General features: G+C 40.4%; 1 protein-coding gene across 2 annotated transcripts in view; it reads right to left on the reverse strand.

Annotated features, from left to right (window-relative positions):
• The window catches only part of STIM2 (stromal interaction molecule 2), a 63,583-nt gene extending 46,639 nt beyond the window's left edge, over window positions 1–16,944 (reverse strand). Inside the window, exon 1 of one of the 2 annotated variants that reach the window (XM_059469750.1) lies at window positions 16,673–16,943. In XM_059469750.1, the coding sequence (XP_059325733.1) occupies window positions 16,673–16,850 (178 nt within the window). In that variant the 5' untranslated portion in view covers window positions 16,851–16,943. Of the gene's footprint in view, window positions 1–16,672 lie in introns of both variants that reach the window. The other variant, XM_059469751.1, reaches the window with a different exon arrangement.
• Window positions 16,945–18,219: the final 1,275 nt, after the last annotated feature.

An 18,219-nucleotide genomic window follows, 5' to 3' on the forward strand; every position in this document is an offset into this window, starting at 1 on the left:
CAGTCTGTGAAGATCTACAGTTACATCCAAAATTTGATTCCATTAATTAATTTCTTTAAAATGGGTTAGGAAAAGAATATGATACATGCATTCTCCTTGTCTGTTATCCAAGTCTTTGGAAGAAAACAAATAATTGTAAGTAAGGCTAAATTATGTACAACAAAGTGAAAAACCTCTGGGATTTGTTGCAGCATATTTTCAGTGCTACTGACTTTTGGACAATCTGTTCTCATGCGTCCACTAAAACAAATTCTGCTAAACCAAGGTTTTTAAAAAAGTAAACCTACTCCAAACACAAAGGTGCTTTGTCAGTGAATTAGCTAAGAACTTCCAGGCACGTAACAAAAGTATGCAAGAATATGCCATGAGTGGAATAAAAAATACACAATGTAACCTGTCAGGCACCCTCAGAGTGGAACATTTCAAAATCACCATATTTCTCCTATAAAAATAAACAACATAATTAAAGATGTTTCTTAATTTAGCATGTCTGTTTTGCTTTGTAATTGTTTCTTCTACAGTTATAAAATTTATACAGCTAAAAAGTATCATTTACTTACATGAACAAATACACCAAAAAAATGGGAGACAAGGAATAATCAAAGCAACATTTCACAGCTTCCTGGCTTGTTTACTGCTGGGAACTGTGTATGCAAGCCCTCAACCCTACACAAAACCAATCTGTCACCTCTATGTCTTTGGGATAGTATGCCATTAATGGCCAGGGGTTTCTTTCCTAAAAAAATGCAAAAATAACTCAAATTTTTTTACAATGGAACAGCATGGACAATCTTTGCTACCCTACTGTTACAGAGTTTTCCCAACCCACCCTCACTCCACTGGCAGCTTTTACTGATTTGCTCTGCCCATGTTCAGTCAGTCCCTGTCTCCTGTGGAACATTCATTGGGCCAGACTGGCACTCCCTCCTTACTCTGTTCTTTCTACAACCTGGTCTGGCCCCAGTGACAGCAATTTGGGACATCACATACTGCAGCAAGCAGGAGCATGGAGAGAATGGAAGAGTGAAAACTTTGACATAACTTTTGCTGAAAGCTGACTATGACACTTTTAATCATGGAGTATTTCATATCTATGGAACGTTCAGTTATTTACTAGCATCACTATACACAAGCAAGGTCCCAGTTCAGGGATATTACATTGTCACACTGCATAAAACAGTCTTTTTGCATATATTCAATGATACAGGCATTCAATAATTGGGCAGAAATTACAAAAAGTTAAAATAAATTCAGACAGTAATACAGCCTTAACTAATCTAAATGGCCGTGCATCATATTTATTAAGAACAGATTTCTCAAGTACTCTCCCTCACATCATTTATCTTCTATCTGAACCAAACTACTTTCTGAACAATATAAAAGGAAAATCTGCACAGAAATCTACTTCTGGAATTTTTTTAACCCATTGCTTAGCAAGTTCCACTGGACAGTCAACTGAGGAAAAGACCAAAAATGAAGGTAAAGAGGCATCAAATGCCAGAGTTTTCCCCAAACAAAAAGATATATATTTTAAAAATTACATGACAAAGTTAGTAATTCTATATTAGAAAAATCATTACTTCTAAAAATATTTAGTTATTAAAAAGATTTGCATATAAAGAGCTCCCCGGAAGATTTCTAGAAGCCCTAATTACATTAAAAACATTTGCTGTGCTCAGAATTACAGTGCAGAACTTAGGAATAAATGTTCATCTATTACAACTTGCATTAATCAGAGATAACAGACAGGAGCTCCTGCAGATTCCAACGTTAGTCCAAAAAAGTGAACAGCCACTCAGGAGAATCCTGTCAGATATTCCCAACAATTTCTGAAAGATCCTCAAACACAGGACAACTGTAGCCTCCTAACAAGCTGCAAATTATGTTACCAGAAATTCCTGAAGATTCTGGGTTTTCTGTGTCTCTGTGATATCTTTCAAAGACAAGTCTATGCCACCAGAAAAAAAGGCACTGCCCACAACTCTCATCCCTCTGACTGGAAAAAGAAATGAACGCTAATAAGCCACTCGGAGCATCTCCAGGGCTGTGGCAGCTTCACAGGCAGAGCAGGCAGCCCAGCACTGTGCCTGTGACTAAACCAACCACGGCTGCACGATGCTGAACGATTGTGGGCGAGCATATCACAATTTCTAATTCAGCACAACATTCTGCTGTGAAGCACAAAGCATAACGTTAAGCTCCCTGATGCAATTAATGCAGAGGTGGAATTGTTCTTCCTTTTTTCCATAGCTCTGCTTCAGTCTTATCTGCTAAGAGAACCATGTTGACTGATGGCAGTCTACTCCTTACTTCTGACATTCTTTATGAACACAGGCAGAAGCTTATGAAACCAGCTGTGCATCTTATATGCTCCCCCAAAAAAGATCCAGTAAAGCAGTGAAATTCTTTCTGGAATCTAGATGGCATTTCCAGTTATGTACTCTTGCATCCAGCATTTTACAAAACCTACACAACTCCTGCATCAAAAATTTAGCATTAGAGAAATGCTGTCTTTACCTTTTCAGTATTCCTGTTCCATTCTAAGCTTGGAGCAAAAAATAAGTGGGAAACCAAAGGAGTTGAGACAGTCTGTTACAGGTGCTTGAACATATAAAATATGTACAGAACATATAAAATATGCAGAACATATAAAATCTGTACAGGATTTGATGCTGGGGTGAAGAAAGCAAGGCAAGACACATGCAACAGATAAGACATTTTAAAAAAGAATTCACCAAATATTTTAGGAAACATTACATCCTAAAAATTTCTGTTACACTGCAAGTCAGATAAAGTTTGTAAAACAGTTCAAAAGCTGACGTGATTCAAGCATTGATCTTCTCTAGTAAATAAACCATCTACTAGGAAAGCTCAAACCTCCTGAAAGTAATAAATTATTGCTAACAAGGCTATCAAAGATGAGGAGGAGGAGTTAATACCACTTCCCTTTCCTTGAGTAACATTAACTGTAGCTTCTGAAGTACTATTACTGATTGGCTGAAACCTTATCCTGCAACATTTTCAAACTAAATAACAGAGGAAACAAAACTTAAGTGCACTTAGTAAGCATTGCAAACATAAATATCAAATTAATTATTCGTTCTGTAGCATTCAAAAAACTTAAAGACATTAAAGAAATGTGGCAAAAATCCCTGACTCAAAAAACATTTCTGTTTACATATAAACATATATCCTTAAACAGAATAAAGCTTTTAGAACAGTTCTCACATAAAGCCAGATGAGCAATATTTTTTCACCCGTTTCTGACCTAAGAGTCATCTTCACACTCAACAGAAATCTGACACAGTGAGCAGACTTAGTGGCAAGGTCCGTATGCCCAAACAGCATTTCCTATCTCACAACAAAACAATTTTAGTCTATTACAGAAGGAGCCCAAATGCTGACACCTCAAAAGACCTGAAATGAATCCTATGCCTAAAAATTCTGGTCAGTAACATTGTGGGTATGCACTTGAACATCTCTGGGCCCTACAAACTCAACGATGTTAAACAACAAATTAAAATAATATGACTAGGTGAAGCAGGAAACTGCATAGTAAATGCAAATATGCTTTTCCAACCACATCTTGAAGTTTGCATGGTATGAAACACCAGCTCCCAAATGATGCTGCATTCTCAAAGCCCAGGACAACAACAACAATAGCCTTGGCATGAGCAACAGTCACTCAGAAAAGCCAAGAAGGAAGCAGGCTCACTGCTGGATATCTCCAGTGTGAGAAGCAGCAGCTGCTACTGGTCTGGCTGCTTTCCTCTGCCCTGCACCCTGCACCCCACCAGTAACCACCACAAGGCTTCACCCAGCATTGCAAAAACAAAGCTTTCTGCCTGCCCTGCCAAATGCAAATCATTATTTCCCTATTTCCTCTGAAAGGAACAACAACCAAGAGAGAACTGGAGGATGCCTGAAAGCCTCCCTTTGCATGATAACACAAGTATAAAAATAACAAAAATAAAGTATCATTTCTGATGGAAGTATTTAACCCATATTCAGATATTTAGGTATACCTATTGTCTTTAAAATCTTCTAGGTTAGGAATGAAATATTGAAGTTACTTTCATTACAATTAAACCTCATAACCATTTCAGTTGCTAACAGAAAAATACAATCTGTAAAATCAAGGGATTTTGCCTATTTAACAAACTAGCTTCAGCTTGTACTTTGAAGTATTCTCTGTTTAACAGCAGTTTGAGATAGGCCAAAGAAGTAGCAAGTTTCAAAATATCCAAGACTATCAGCTGAGGCTACTTCATAAAGTAGGTGAACACATCAAAGACAATGGCTCATTAGTCATGCAAATATTACAGGCTACTTAAAACTCTCTATAAGAACAGCATTTACCTTGCCCCAGCACTGCAATACACTGAGAACTTCATTATTGATGTTGGCATCTGTACCCGACAGCAGCATCAATGTCATAACTCACCCTTTACTATGTCTCTAACTTACACCCAGCTCACACACCAACACTAAGAAAAGACTCAGAACTATCCTCTCCATGAGGTATCAAACAACCTGGGGTTAAGCAGAATACTTTAGGCAAATTCCTTATATGCTTTAGCTCCACACAATACAAACTGTTCTGTGGTCAGGTGCTGAGGTCAAATTCACTACCTAGCCAAACAAAAGGAGCTTTGAAACACCCAATCAGGAGTATAAATGGCAGCCTCTGAGCTGATCCTAGGACATAACATGTTGCTTTCCATAATGGTTTACCACTGATTTTTCCAATTCTCATTTGTGTGCAAAAGGCAACAAAGAATTTCATATTTAAGTCAGTCTTCCTCAACATTCTGAATGCAAAACTCGCCAAGGTCTGTCTTGATAGTTAAATACTCGCTCCTTTCCAGCTTCTAACCAGTCTCTTACTACATTTTCAATTAACTTAAAAGAATTAAGCTTATCCTTTATGATTATTCTAACTACAGCACAGACCTGGAAAAGCAAACACAATTTTCCCTCTTTTAAACATCATATTTCCCTTAATTTTTACGTGCAACAAGTCTTCGTTACCAGCAGAGTGTTTCACTTCCACTTTTCATTTTAGTTGCGTACATCAACAAAATTTTGAAGAAGGCAAACTGAACTAGACATAATTCATGAAACATTTCTACAGTCAGCTTCCAGAGCACACACAAGACCAGACAGTTTCACTTCAAGTATCCACAATCATATAAGAAGCAGTGAAACAATTCTTCTCTTTCCAATAACCTTCATAAACCTTTGGGGGCAGGGCACATGGTGGACTGAATAAAAAAAATACAAGAGGCCACAAAGTCTGAGAAGTTAGTTATGTTCCCTCAGTATCCTACAAATAAGAATGCCCTGGTAGTAACTACAGAGCAAATGCTCATTTTCTGAACTAATTTGGATGAATAATCTTCAAAAATTAGTTGACTAACCTGCAAAATCGTCACTATCACCTAAAACCTTACAGCTGCCTAAAATCGCCACTCACAGTCAGACCTGAAGGCCAAAGACCAAAGACAGCAAGCCACAATATGTGGTCTTTAAGCAGTGACACTATTACTGAACTCTGAAAACTCTGTATATTCAGTTGGTATGCTTATTCTCTGCCTGAAGTCTTCTCAAACACTTCACAGAACCTAAAAACACAGTAGCAAACAACAAATTATCAGAAGAAGCACTTCTTAAGACATTTCTACTAAAGCATAAAGAACATCTATTCAAATGAACAATCAACTATTACATTCCTATTAAAAGAATAAAAACAATAATTTGGACAACAAGGCAATGCTGTCTTGTTCTTTGGCTTCTATACAAATGTTAATGTGCTGCTGACAGCCTTTTGAGTACAGAAAACTAAGTATGAACTAAGTAAGAAAATCAAAACCAAAAAAGTCATTGTGATTTTGCTAACTTCTGCCAGGAAAGAAATTTCAGTGTTAGGAGACTGCGAACCAATACAAATCAACAGCAGAAACACAGTTCAGTAAAATCAATTTTAAAAGTCAATGCCAGCAAAAATTTTGCTGGTCCTCAAACTGAAAAGACAAAATTAGTTACACCTCCCAAAACCTAAGCAACTAAATTATGATGCAGCTTACTGCAACATTATGACATTCTCCTCTAAGTACTCTACCCTTATTCTTTCTACTTTAGCAATCACTTTAAACATTTGCACAAAAAGAAAAATCATGGAAATGGCAACTATACTGTCAAATTGTTTTGTCTCAAACAACACAATCATACCTGTAATTTCACAGAAGATTAGCAAAAACATATGAAATAGCCACTCTTACTCCAAGGTGTCCACCCAACTCCATCTTGTCAAGAACTATCTAGCAGCAAATGATGCAGTACAGAGGGTGATAGCAACAACAATTTTCCCCCCCAAACAACAGATTTTTCTTTAACAAAACAGTCCACTGTAATGAGCTAGCTCAACTGTACCTGTTCATACAGACATGTTCTCCCATTTCACCCTGGAAACTGGGAAGCAGGGCAGGGATATTTCTATTTTCAAACATTCTGCTGATTCTACAATTAATGCCTCCGGGTCTCACAGCATGAAAATATGTACCTGTTTTCTTACAGCTGCCTGCTTTATAGTGCTCATTATTTCAAAAAAGGCCCACCACACCCTTGCTACCTCCCTCCTAAGACTTGAAACCCATTTGACCATCACAGTGCTTTTCCATCCATCCCTCCCTCCACCTTCTTGGCCTTCCTTGCTTCCAGCCCAGTGTTCATCCAACCTTTGCTTAGCTAATTGCAGTGTATTATTCCAGCAACAATTGAACTGCTCAGCATGAGGAAGAAGACATGCTGAAGGCCTTTAGCTTCTGAGGAACAATGGCCACAGGGCAGGTCTTTTAACACCAAGGAGTCTACTAGATTATCTTACACAAAAATATGTATATAAAAGCACTGGCAAGCTTGATTCAAGTATCTTAGCTCAGCTGGTTAGAGCATGGCTCTAGTCACACCAAGGACGTGGGTTTAGTCACAGTATGGGTCATTTACTTAGGGGCAGGGACTCTATGATCCCTCCAGATCCCTTCTAACTCAGAATATTCTCTGCGTTTCTGTGTATTTTCTAGTTTAACATATCCTTTCAAGAGACAATTATTAGTATTCCATTTCTCAGTATTCATAATTTGTAGTATTTCTTCCTGACCAACACCCAGGCTTTTTCCAAAGAACAATCCACAATTACTCCCAAAAATCTCAAGTATAACAGCTAATCAGAGATCCATTTAATCAGTTAAATCAACTCTAAGAATACACTGAATGGTACAAAAGCACTCATTAAAGTCAGCTCCCTCCTCTTTTCCCTCCCTGCACCCCTCCGTTGCATGTCAGCACTACCATGTCACACAGCATCATGAAATACTTTCAGAGACCTGTGCAAGCAACAGCAGCTTAGATTGAGTCCCAGTTCATCACCCCACTACACTCCAAACTCCCAGCCATTTCTGATGCTCCATTTGTAACCGTCTAGTACTGTGAAGATGCATCCTTTTCTTTTCCAGTAGGACAACACAGCACCTGGGATTGTTCACAGCTGTTTTGTGATTTCTGAAACCTGATCACAGAGCAGGCTGCACACAGAGCTCCCACTCTGCTGGAATAAGGAACTCTTACCACTTGTCAACATCAAGAGAAGTTAAAGCCTTGACTACTGTTCATGGGATACTATAAACAGACATGAGGCAACATAAAACAAACTTCCGAGTGCTTCAGAGACAAAAGAATAACACATCACAGATGCACAGTTTCTTAGGATGTTTACTTAATAAACAAAACAAACTAGTTTTACTTGGATTCTTTTATAAAAGTAAAGTAGTCAACTGGATGCATTTAGAGTTCTGATAGGTGGGGATTTTAGCTTACAAACATCTACAGCCAAATCAGAATGGGACATGTTCTTATTATCCTGTATTAGTAAAATCTCATTTCATCAGTTTCACTTAATAGAAGTAAATAATTATCCCTGCCAAGCCATTTTAATTTTGAGATACAAACTCTCTTACAATAACTCAACAGGCACAAAACAAATTAACTCCCAAAACAAAAGTTTCATTCCAAACCATCCATTTTTCTGCAAGCAAAGTTACTATCATCTACAATAACTAATCTCTTTAAGGAGCCCTACTAAAATCACAGCTCTACTGCTAATCTAAAAGCCTCCCCACATACTATGGAAAGCCAAAGTACTTCCTTATCAATTTTGAATGACACTTTCCAGATCCACAGTTGGTAACATCTGGGTAAAATGTTGTTTTTTTATAAGTTCAGTTTCCCTTACCCACCTTTCTCAATTGCTATTTACTTGGCATGTGCAGGCTTCCACTAAAATGGCTAATAATAACTTCCCCCAACACTTTCATCTCCTCACAAGATGCTGTTGTGCAGCAGTGCACTGAACTGAAGCAAGGACCTGATCCTGATGAGAAACCCCAGCTTTGAGCTCAATGATTCCCCCAAGCAGACACCTGCAGACAGGACAAGTGAGCAGTGAGAACACCCAGAACAGGCAGGGAGGGAGAGAAAGCAGCGAGCACACAGGAGGAGCAGCCCCTCCTGCAGAAAGAGCCCATTTCTAGGGCAAGGTAAAGCAGTCACACGGCCAACCAACATCCCCTACAGCAGCACAGCTCCAGGCCCCCAGCACGGCCACTCTGAAACCAGTCGGCAGCAGTGGAGCTTCACAGGACCAAAACCAAAACATCTCTTTTACTTTAAATGCAGTCTTGGAGTGCAATCCCAATGAATACACTCATACACTCAAGTCAATGGAATCCTTTTCAGCGGCTCTTATCTGTGTTTTAGACTGACATTTTGGTGTGCTGCTTCCAAAGTAACTAGAATACCTTCTACAGCACAGATAGTTTCAGTAAATATATTCAGGGAACATGAACCAGGTATCAATAAGAGACTGAGGCAGCCAGGTTCCACAAAAATACTGGCAAAGTTAAGCTTTTCAAATAAAAACTAAAAATACACTCTGGGAAAAACAGAACTGTCTCTATATATTTCATTTGCAACTAAGATCTACCAGTAGGAAAGGATATATTTTTCCTTCCTGACACTTAACAATATAAATTTTGGAACTATATGATATTATATAATCTAAATTTCATATTTAGCAAAACAGTGAAAAGTACTTGGCAGTAAAAAAAAGGCAATTTCATTTTCACTTCAAAACAATTTTTAATACTTCAAGCAATGAAAACAACTGAAGCCAGCAGTATTTTCATATAGACATACAATGTTACAGCAAGAAGTTACCTTGCAACCTTCTATATATAGCAATCTAGAATTAAAACTATGCTAGAAGGGAGACTCCTACTCAGAATAACTACCTTTCATATCTGCTTAAAAATCATCACAGAACACCTGATTTGCATAGGATTTTTATTTGTTAACAGTATAGTACTTCTTATTTGTTGTTCTTCAAATGAAAATACTGTGTAACACTTCAAAATGAGGAAAAACTAATCAAGCTTGTCATTTCCAGACAACTACAGAGAAAATATTCTTTTTGTATGCTTTAGATCTAAGCACAAAAATAGAAGACTCATCTACTTAATGCATCTAGTGAGGGCAGGAGGGAGGAATGCATTTCAAGTAAAGCCTGTGGCTCGGACAAAAGAAAATTCAGACTGACAAAAGTTATTAGTCAAAGCTTGTATTTCCCCACCAAAGCTCACTGAACATACTTCTGTATGAAAACTGAGTATATCTTAAAAATAATCACTTATTGAGCCATTCACTCATTTGTCAAGGCTACATATAATCAAAAAAAAAAAACAATCAAACAAAACAAATCAAAACAAAAACAAATTTTAGAAACAAAAAACACACCATTCAGGAGATATTCTTGACAAATATCCAGGGGAGCCACAAGAAGTTATTTACTATTAAAAATAAAATAACATTTGTGTGAAAATTTATTTTCTAAATAACATATTTAACTGGCAGGAAACTGAATTTAAGTAATTCAGTTCACAGAGCCACTAGATGGAACTGAGAAAAACTGTTTCTTTATCTCTGTAACACTTGTTTAATAACTGCATACAATTAACCCCTTCCTTTACTCTAAACTACAAAGTGAGAAGGAGCATTCAGACCACACTTTCACAAAGTTTCCCCTTTTAAGGAGAAAGTACACAGAGCCTAGAAAACCAAAACATTTTAAGCAAATTTTTATTCAAGACAACCTTGCTTAAATGAATACTCTATCAGAAGGTTTGTTTGGGTTTGTTTGCTTTTAAACACAGCTTTAAATAGGTTAAGGTAACCTACTGTTTTTAGTAAACTACTCAGTTCTAGAGGCTGAGGACGTGACAATTTCTTAGAAATGAACATTAACTACAGAAACACAGCACACACAAAAAATAAATCAGGTATTAAAATTTTAGCTGGAGACAGTACCAGAAGGCTGGGCTGCTGAGTTTTTAAATTATTTATGATGCATAAGAAAAGGTAGGAAACAGAAACTGTTGCCTAGAGGAAAAGGATCTAAGCTATCTTTGCATTCCTATAAATTCTGAGTTACTGCAGAAGTTAATCTTAACACAATCCAGCAACAATTCCAGTTGTTGCCTCAACAACAATTCCAATTTACAAGTTTCTGTGGTGCTGCTTATGGTTTGCAGTACCAGCTGCAGTAACTCAGTGATGGTTCCCTTCCCATCTCAACATCTAGGAATCACTGAAGATTCACCTGCAGGAACAGAACACTGCCTGCATGGAGAGAAAATCTCCTGATATAAAAACCTTGGCCAGACACCGCAGGAATGAGATCAAAAAGGTCAGTGGCTCTTGCCTCTTAATTTGAATTCTGTTGAAATGAATGAGTCAACAGTTCTGAGTGCTGTGAGCTCTTAATTCTGAATTGTACTGACAAGCACATTATCTTTGATTTCCAAGATGAATTTTAGTTAAAATTCTACATCTCATTATACAGATTTAAAGATGCCTGCCTCTACCAGGTCTCTGAAAAATGCCAGGGATTTTTTGGATTTGAAGGAAAATGAGCAAGATCCAGAATAAAGGGGCAGGGGGAGGAAAGGTATAAATAAACTCTCTTCAGTTAAGTTTGAATTGCTCAGAGAAATCAAGTGAACAAGGGAAAATTTTCTGACAATCATCACATTCTGTTTGTGCTGATTCTAAATTCTAACAACACATGATAATTTTATTCACCCCTCCTCTTTCAGATATGCAGTTTCCATAGGAACTGGCACTACTTAGTAGTAACCAAAGGCAGAATAACACTAACTTATGTAATAACTTGAAACTTACCTTGGTTTCTAAAAAAGGGTATATGCTTCTTTTAGAAAAACAAACTGTGTGTTTATTAATTTTTTACACATTCCCTATGTGGTCAAGATAAATATCTCAAGTTTCTGTATTTCAAAAAGCCAGTTTCACAGACAGGTTGTAACAGACTAATCCCAAAGAAGTCTTCTCATATATCAGATTTCTGCAGTAAATTAGTCAGCACTTATGTAAAATAATAAACTTTTAACTTTTGAAGAGTCTTTGACCATGCACTAATATTTAAAAAAAAAAAAAATAAAAAAAACACTAGTAATTTTCTTAGCTTCCTCACATCACAGCTCTTTACTATGCATTCTTCTTCCTATTGATTGAGAATGAACACTAAACACAAAAAAGATGTAAAGATGTCCAAGCTAGAGAACACTACCTAAAAATCAATTAGAAGACTATCAAACTGCTTTCTTCATACAAATGCTAAAAAACCCCAGTATTTTTAGGTGATTTTCACAGTTGTAGCATCATCATAGGAAATCTTATCAAGATAACTGCTCCTGTCACTGGGCACAGTCCCCTTTTGACAAATACACGGCAGCTCTGACAGATCAGCATCCCTGGAGTCAGGCAGAAGAAAATGAGTCATGCCCAGGCTGCGTGGGCCCAGCTTTGCAGAATCGGGTAGGAGCTCCTCAGAAAAGCAGAGCTGTCTTCAGAAAGCTCACAGCTGAAAGGGCAGCACAAAATCCTGCTGCTGGAGAGATGACAGAGCTCCAGCATTCCAGGGAGCAACACTGGGGGTATTAAGAAAGGGTCTGCTACATGCTACTACTCTAACACAGGAAAAAAATACCAGCTAAATAACCTGTCTAAATGAAAACACTCAGAATGAATCCTCAGAAGAGGTGAAGGAAAATCCTCACAGGACACCAGAAGGTGCAGAACACACTGGCAGAAGCACTGAAGAGTTACAATCAAAACACTGGAAGGCTGTAAGGCAAAAAAACTCTGCTAAGGGCAAAGGAAGTTACAAGTGCTTGCTGTCTAATCTCTGAGTGGGAATCCAATGTCACTAAGCTACATAAAGGCCAGGATTTTTCCTGGTTAATTGTTTATTAATTATTAATATTTGTTTCAAAACTGTCTACAAATCCAGTCACTCACAGCTTTTTTAACTGTATCTCACAGTTATGACAATGCAACTGCTGAGTGAGCTATCAAAACACAGCTCTCTCCTGAGTTTCTTCTATTCTTCATCACTAAAAATAAAAAAACATGCTAAGAAATTAAAAACTTAATTTAACTGAGAAACTCATTCTATTTCAAAGACAAATGACAGCATTGAGATGCTATCAAAAAGTAAATAGTAGCTTGAAGTCAACACCCTTTAGAGACAGGACGTGAAATTAGTCCTCCCACCAGAAATAGTAAAAACAGATTACAAGGAGCTTTTCTAGAGGCAAACTGAAGAAATGGAAAAAAAAAAAAACACAACAAAAAAAACCCCAAACCTGTAGTGCTGAGTCTCCATAGCTAGAGAAATCTACTAGCAATTTACTAAGAAAGCAATGGAAATCTCATAGCTCTCAAACTTGTAGGACAAGTGCATGCCAAACTAGTCATGCAAAAGCATTTCACCGTGTGCCTGAATTCACCGTCCTCTTGGTATTAGCTCACCATACAATGAAGTCTCACACACAACCACCAAATTCCAAAAGCATTATTCAAGCCCCAAAAAGGTCACTGATGGAGTTTCACAGCCACCTTAGTGATAAAACTCTATGAACAGCTCTGTTCAGACTAGGTGCCATCACAGGAAGCAGACCATCCTTGTTCCCCTCTCCTGACACCATGGTCTCCCTCTCCTTTGCACTGGTGCTAGGCTTAAAGTAAGTTAGGAAACAGTCTGATAACAACTCATGGTTTTACCCCTTGCCTGTGGTTCTTGTCACATTCCTGCAGGCCAAAGCCACAGACAGTGCTCATCACAACATCAGGGCGAGTCAGGTGGTAACGGAGCAGAGAGGGACTGTACAAGTCCTTCCCTCCCGCTGGGTTTCCAGCAGTGGGATGAGCATGACTACTCCTACCAGCTCTCTTCTGGGAACTCTTGCCTGCATGACCAGCTGGGGTCAATCCAGAGAAAAAAGCCCCACTTAAACAGCCACCCACACTAGAACAGCTTAAGCCAACTCTAGAGTTGCAGCTAAAACCACATTTTCCAGAAACCTTCACTTCTCAAATGCCAAAGCCTGATTAATTTGAAGAGCTCAGAGTGTTAATATGATGGCTAAGTTCCAGAATAGAAATGTAATTAAAGAAAAATCTTTGAATTACTAAAAAAAAAAAACAGGTTACATTACGTTGCCTATTATTGCTTCAATGCAGTGCTGTAGTTAAAACTGGTCTCAAATATTGTGAGACATAATTAGAGAGAAATTTATTAGCCAAATACAGGTATAGGATCTCTGTCGCACCCAAAGGCAGCCAAGCTAATCCATGATCATGGAATTAAATTTAAACATGAAAATAATCCAGAACTACAAAGCAACTTAAAATTGGGTGAATATAAAAATGTGGAAAGCCAGTGCTATCTTCAAGCTTAGAACAGAAAGTTCCTGAAAACCTTCTACCAAATTAAGCAATGAACAAGCAGAGCTGGAGTGAATAGCAAACAGCCTCATGGTGTTCCCTCCAAGGGAGACAGTTCTGTTGGTCCAATTTTCATAATCATGACTAAATACCTTCAGGCACAGTCAAGTCACACTACATATTCAGCTGTCATTTAAAAATACTGTTAAAAAGGCACACACACACAGGAAAGACAACAGTAATGATAATCTATATACTCACTTAAGTAAATACCTGAATATCTGATAAAATATGGCAAAAATAGAATCATAAGCTCTCCCTCAGTCCTAAAACTCATCACTACACATCCCTTTTCTGTCAAACATCTAGATTATCTTTGCCAGCTTCCTCTCTAAGCTAATAAAAACCTCTGATACTGGGAACCTGTTTAACAATCTACACAATTTGACTGTTATAGGTAAAAACTTTCCAGCCTATATTTAATCTAAATCACACCCACAAAAATTTACTTCCTCTTAACCTACACCCCAATTACAAGAAAGTTAAAAAAAAAAACACAGAAAAAAAAGCTTTAAAAAACTCGCAGTGCTTCCGTGAACCATTTCTTACATATCCATACCACAGCTTTTTCCACCACATCAAAATAATCCAATACTCTAATTAAAAAAAAATTCATTCATAGGTTCTCAACCTCTCAAGCCACATGATTTAATACTCAAACCTAGACACAAAAGTGCAATCAAAAAGGAAAAAGAAAAAAAAAAAAAGAAAAAAACCTTCTGTACTTTAAATTCAATCAACATATCCAAGGATGGCATCTACTTTTGCCAGCTGCATGTTTCTCATTCGGACCAATTTGTGACTAGAAGTCCTGAATTATTTCCTACAGCTCTGCTTCCCAAGCATCTCTATCTAAGCATCCCATAGCCTCTTCCTAGCACAGCATTTTATGTGCATCAGCTTTTTATCTTCTGTATTGTACTTCTCAAACCAGTCAAGATTAGTGAATTAAGAGTTTGTTCTGTTGTTCTCCAGACAAGTGTTAATATTCTCTCCTAACTCAGCAGCATATTTGGAACTTTCGCCTTTTAGGAAAATGATAGATAATATAACTAAAATCACCCCCTGAAAAAGCCATCTGTTTTTTTCCAAATGCTCAAGAGGTCTTCCAGCTTTGCAAAAAATAACTTAAAACTATTTGAGAGTTAGTTAGATAGGCAAACGACCTCCATGACAAATTGAAATATGTATTTATTACATGTGGATGAACACAGAACTATGTTGAAACCTCCTAAAATTTAAAACAGTTTGTAAGATGGCTTTTAAGCATATGTATTTTCCAGACGATATTGTCATGTAACACAATAAATCCCCTTAGAGCATGTTAGATTTCTCAAATAATTGTATTTCTTCTTCACCAGTCACTACAAAGTGGAAGAGAACACCACTGATAGGCATCTCAGTACCTTTACAGTCCATAAAACATTAAAAAAATTTGTTTTTTTCCATACAGACTGACACATCAAAATTGATTAAGCACAAAATGTAGACAGCATCAGCCGTATTCATAGTAAGAACCGCTTAACACCACCTACAACCAGATCAATCACAATCAAAAAGCAGAAAGAGCTGTTCTGATACAGCACTTCCACAACACCCCTGGGAGGTACAACTGCTGCTCCACAGACTGCGGATGTTCCAGCTTCCTTTGGTTCATCCTGCAAGCCAACAGTCTGGACAATTCACACTGCAGGAATGTCGCGTCCCCCGCTAGATCACGTAGCCTTGCATCTCTACCTTGGAGTTATGTCATGACTGCTGCTGAAGTTTCATTAATTCTAACTAAAATTCATGTCTTCAAGGTGTTGGGCAGAGAAGAAAACTAGGTGTGTGTCATCAGCTGAAGTTCAACACTTTCCGTTCAGGGTGTCAATAATATTCCAAACAACATCAGAAGTTTTTCTCTGAGAAACGCACACTACTTTGATTCTGAAGGGATATGGGTTCTTCTTGTTTCGTCCACCTTCCAAGTTCTTCCTTTCAATTACAGAGCTTTTGGAAAAGCACATTATGAGACTGGACAAACTTCTAAATGTTTCCGAGAATTTCCTAACGTACAAATGCCATTTTTCTAAGTGAACTGTGTAGAGGCAGTAAAGCTTCCTCCTGGTCATTACAAGATAGATTCAGAATACGTATAAGCAATTCAGAGCCATCAAAGCCTGCCGAAATTAGATTTCAAATGTTTCAGCAGAACCGCTGGTTTAATTGCAGGCATTCCCAACTGCCCTAAGTACGGTAATGTGACTTTTCTTTAAAGAATTAAGCGAAGGCTGGAATGCTTCCCCTTTCTCTGAGAACTAAACCGCCCTGGGGGCAGGGATGGCCACTGTGCCTTGCAGGAGCCGAGCAGCGACACAGCGGGACCGGCGCGCTGCCCGTGCCGGCTCCGGGCCGTGCGGGGTGCGGCGCCGGGGCGGGCGCGCTCGGCCGCGGCTGGCGGCGCCCCGGACACCGGCACGGGCGGCACCGCGGGAGCCGACACGGAAGCGGCGGCTCCGGATCTCAACAATATCGCTGTTCAACAGGATCCTGCACACATCCTGCGGCGGGCTGCTTCCCGGGAAGGGCCGCGCCGGGCAGTACCGCAGTGCCGCCGCCGCCGGACCCCCTGCAGACCGGCCCGGCGCCCTCTGCAGAGCCGCACCGCGCCCGGCCCCGCGGCGGCGGGAGGCTGCTCGGAGGCGCCCGGGAGAGCGGCGTCCCACCCCTGTGCCGAGAGCCGCCCGCCGGCGGGACGCGCGGGGGCCGTTACCTGTCACCGGCTCCGCCGCAGAGCCGGCCGCGCCGCACCGTCCTCCCCGCCGGCCGCCGCCGCCGTCCGCAGCCTCCAGCTCGCACCCCGCGCCCGCGGCGGCGGCGGGCAGGAGCAGCCCCAGCAGGAGCAGGCAGGTCGGCACCGGCCGCACGCCGGGCGCTCGGAGCCCGCTCATCGGTACCGGCGTTGCCGCGGAGCGAAGGCAGGAACACAAGGACGGAAGGAGGGAACGCAGGGCTGGAGCTCCGCGCTGCGCCGCTGCCGCTCCGGCGGCACCAACCCGCTCCGCTCCGCTCCGCGCCGCCTCCCGCCGCTTCCGGCGGTCCCCGCGCCGCCGGGCGACACGTCACCGCGCGGTGACGTCACCGGGGAGGGGGCGGCTGCGGCGCGCGGCCACGGTCCCGCTGCCCGGACGGCGCGGCCCGGACGGGACCGGACCGGAGAGGACGGGACAGGACAGGGCCGGACCGGCGGCAGCCGCAGGTGCCTGCATGGCCGGGCTCCGGGGCACTCCTGTCGGGGTGCGGGGTCCCGCCCGGCTCCCCGGCAGCCCGCGCCGGGACCCGCGGAGCGCCGGCACCCCCGCGCCGCCTGGCGTGTCCCGGAACCCCTCCGATCCAGACCGGCTGGGCCGGACCCGGGAAAGGCACAAGGTGAAAATAAGATGTTTTAGCTACAGGGCAAAACCTTGGACTTTGTTAAACTTGCCCTTATCGCACGGCCAGGGCACGCACCTGAGGAGAACTGCCTGAAGTTCAGGTTCGGGTGTACTACAGCACTCTCAAAACATCGACAAAACGAGAAAAGGAGGAGTCTCAAATCTGATCTCACACAACTGAAGCCAGGAGAACTAACTCTTCACAAAGATTCAACCGTGATTTCATTGTGCTTAAAATCTTTACCAAAAAAAACCACTTTTGCTGCTGATGTTTCCATCAAGCCACTGAATGGCAGTAAAGCCTGTGCTTTGTCCTGTCCAAACCTGCAGGACTTTACAGCATTCCGTTTAGAGCCATTTAACGAGAATAACACAGCCTTTAAAGACCAAATTCAATCTACTATCTTAGATACACAGTACGTGAGAAAAAAATGCAACACAGGTGCTAAAAGCTATATAAACATTACATTTTCTATTAACTATTGCAATTACCTAAGAAATAACAGAAGAGGGGTTGAAAGAGCCTTGAGAAAAGCCCTTGCCTGCTATGTAGACCTTGCAGGAGACAGGAGCACGAAATGGAGTTGTACAGGCTGCTTCTGTGGGTCAGCAAAATCTGGAAAGCTAAGTCTGAAATCATTACAGTACTATGAAATGCAGCAGGAAACAATTTCTCTACTAATATAGTTGGCATGCAAACTCCATCCCAGTTGAAACATGTTTTTATGGGGAAAAAAATACCAAAACTTAAAAGTAATCATATAGCATATAAAGATTTGGAAAATGTGTCTAAAGCTAATGAACTCTGATTGAATTTTGAAGTCTGTGCATGGCGTTACCATTTCTGCTGGTGAATACAACAGCTTTTAAAGACCAACAGTATCTG

Source organism: Ammospiza nelsoni, chromosome 4 (assembly GCF_027579445.1).
Source record: "Ammospiza nelsoni isolate bAmmNel1 chromosome 4, bAmmNel1.pri, whole genome shotgun sequence".
NCBI classification, from domain to species: domain Eukaryota; kingdom Metazoa; phylum Chordata; class Aves; order Passeriformes; family Passerellidae; genus Ammospiza; species Ammospiza nelsoni.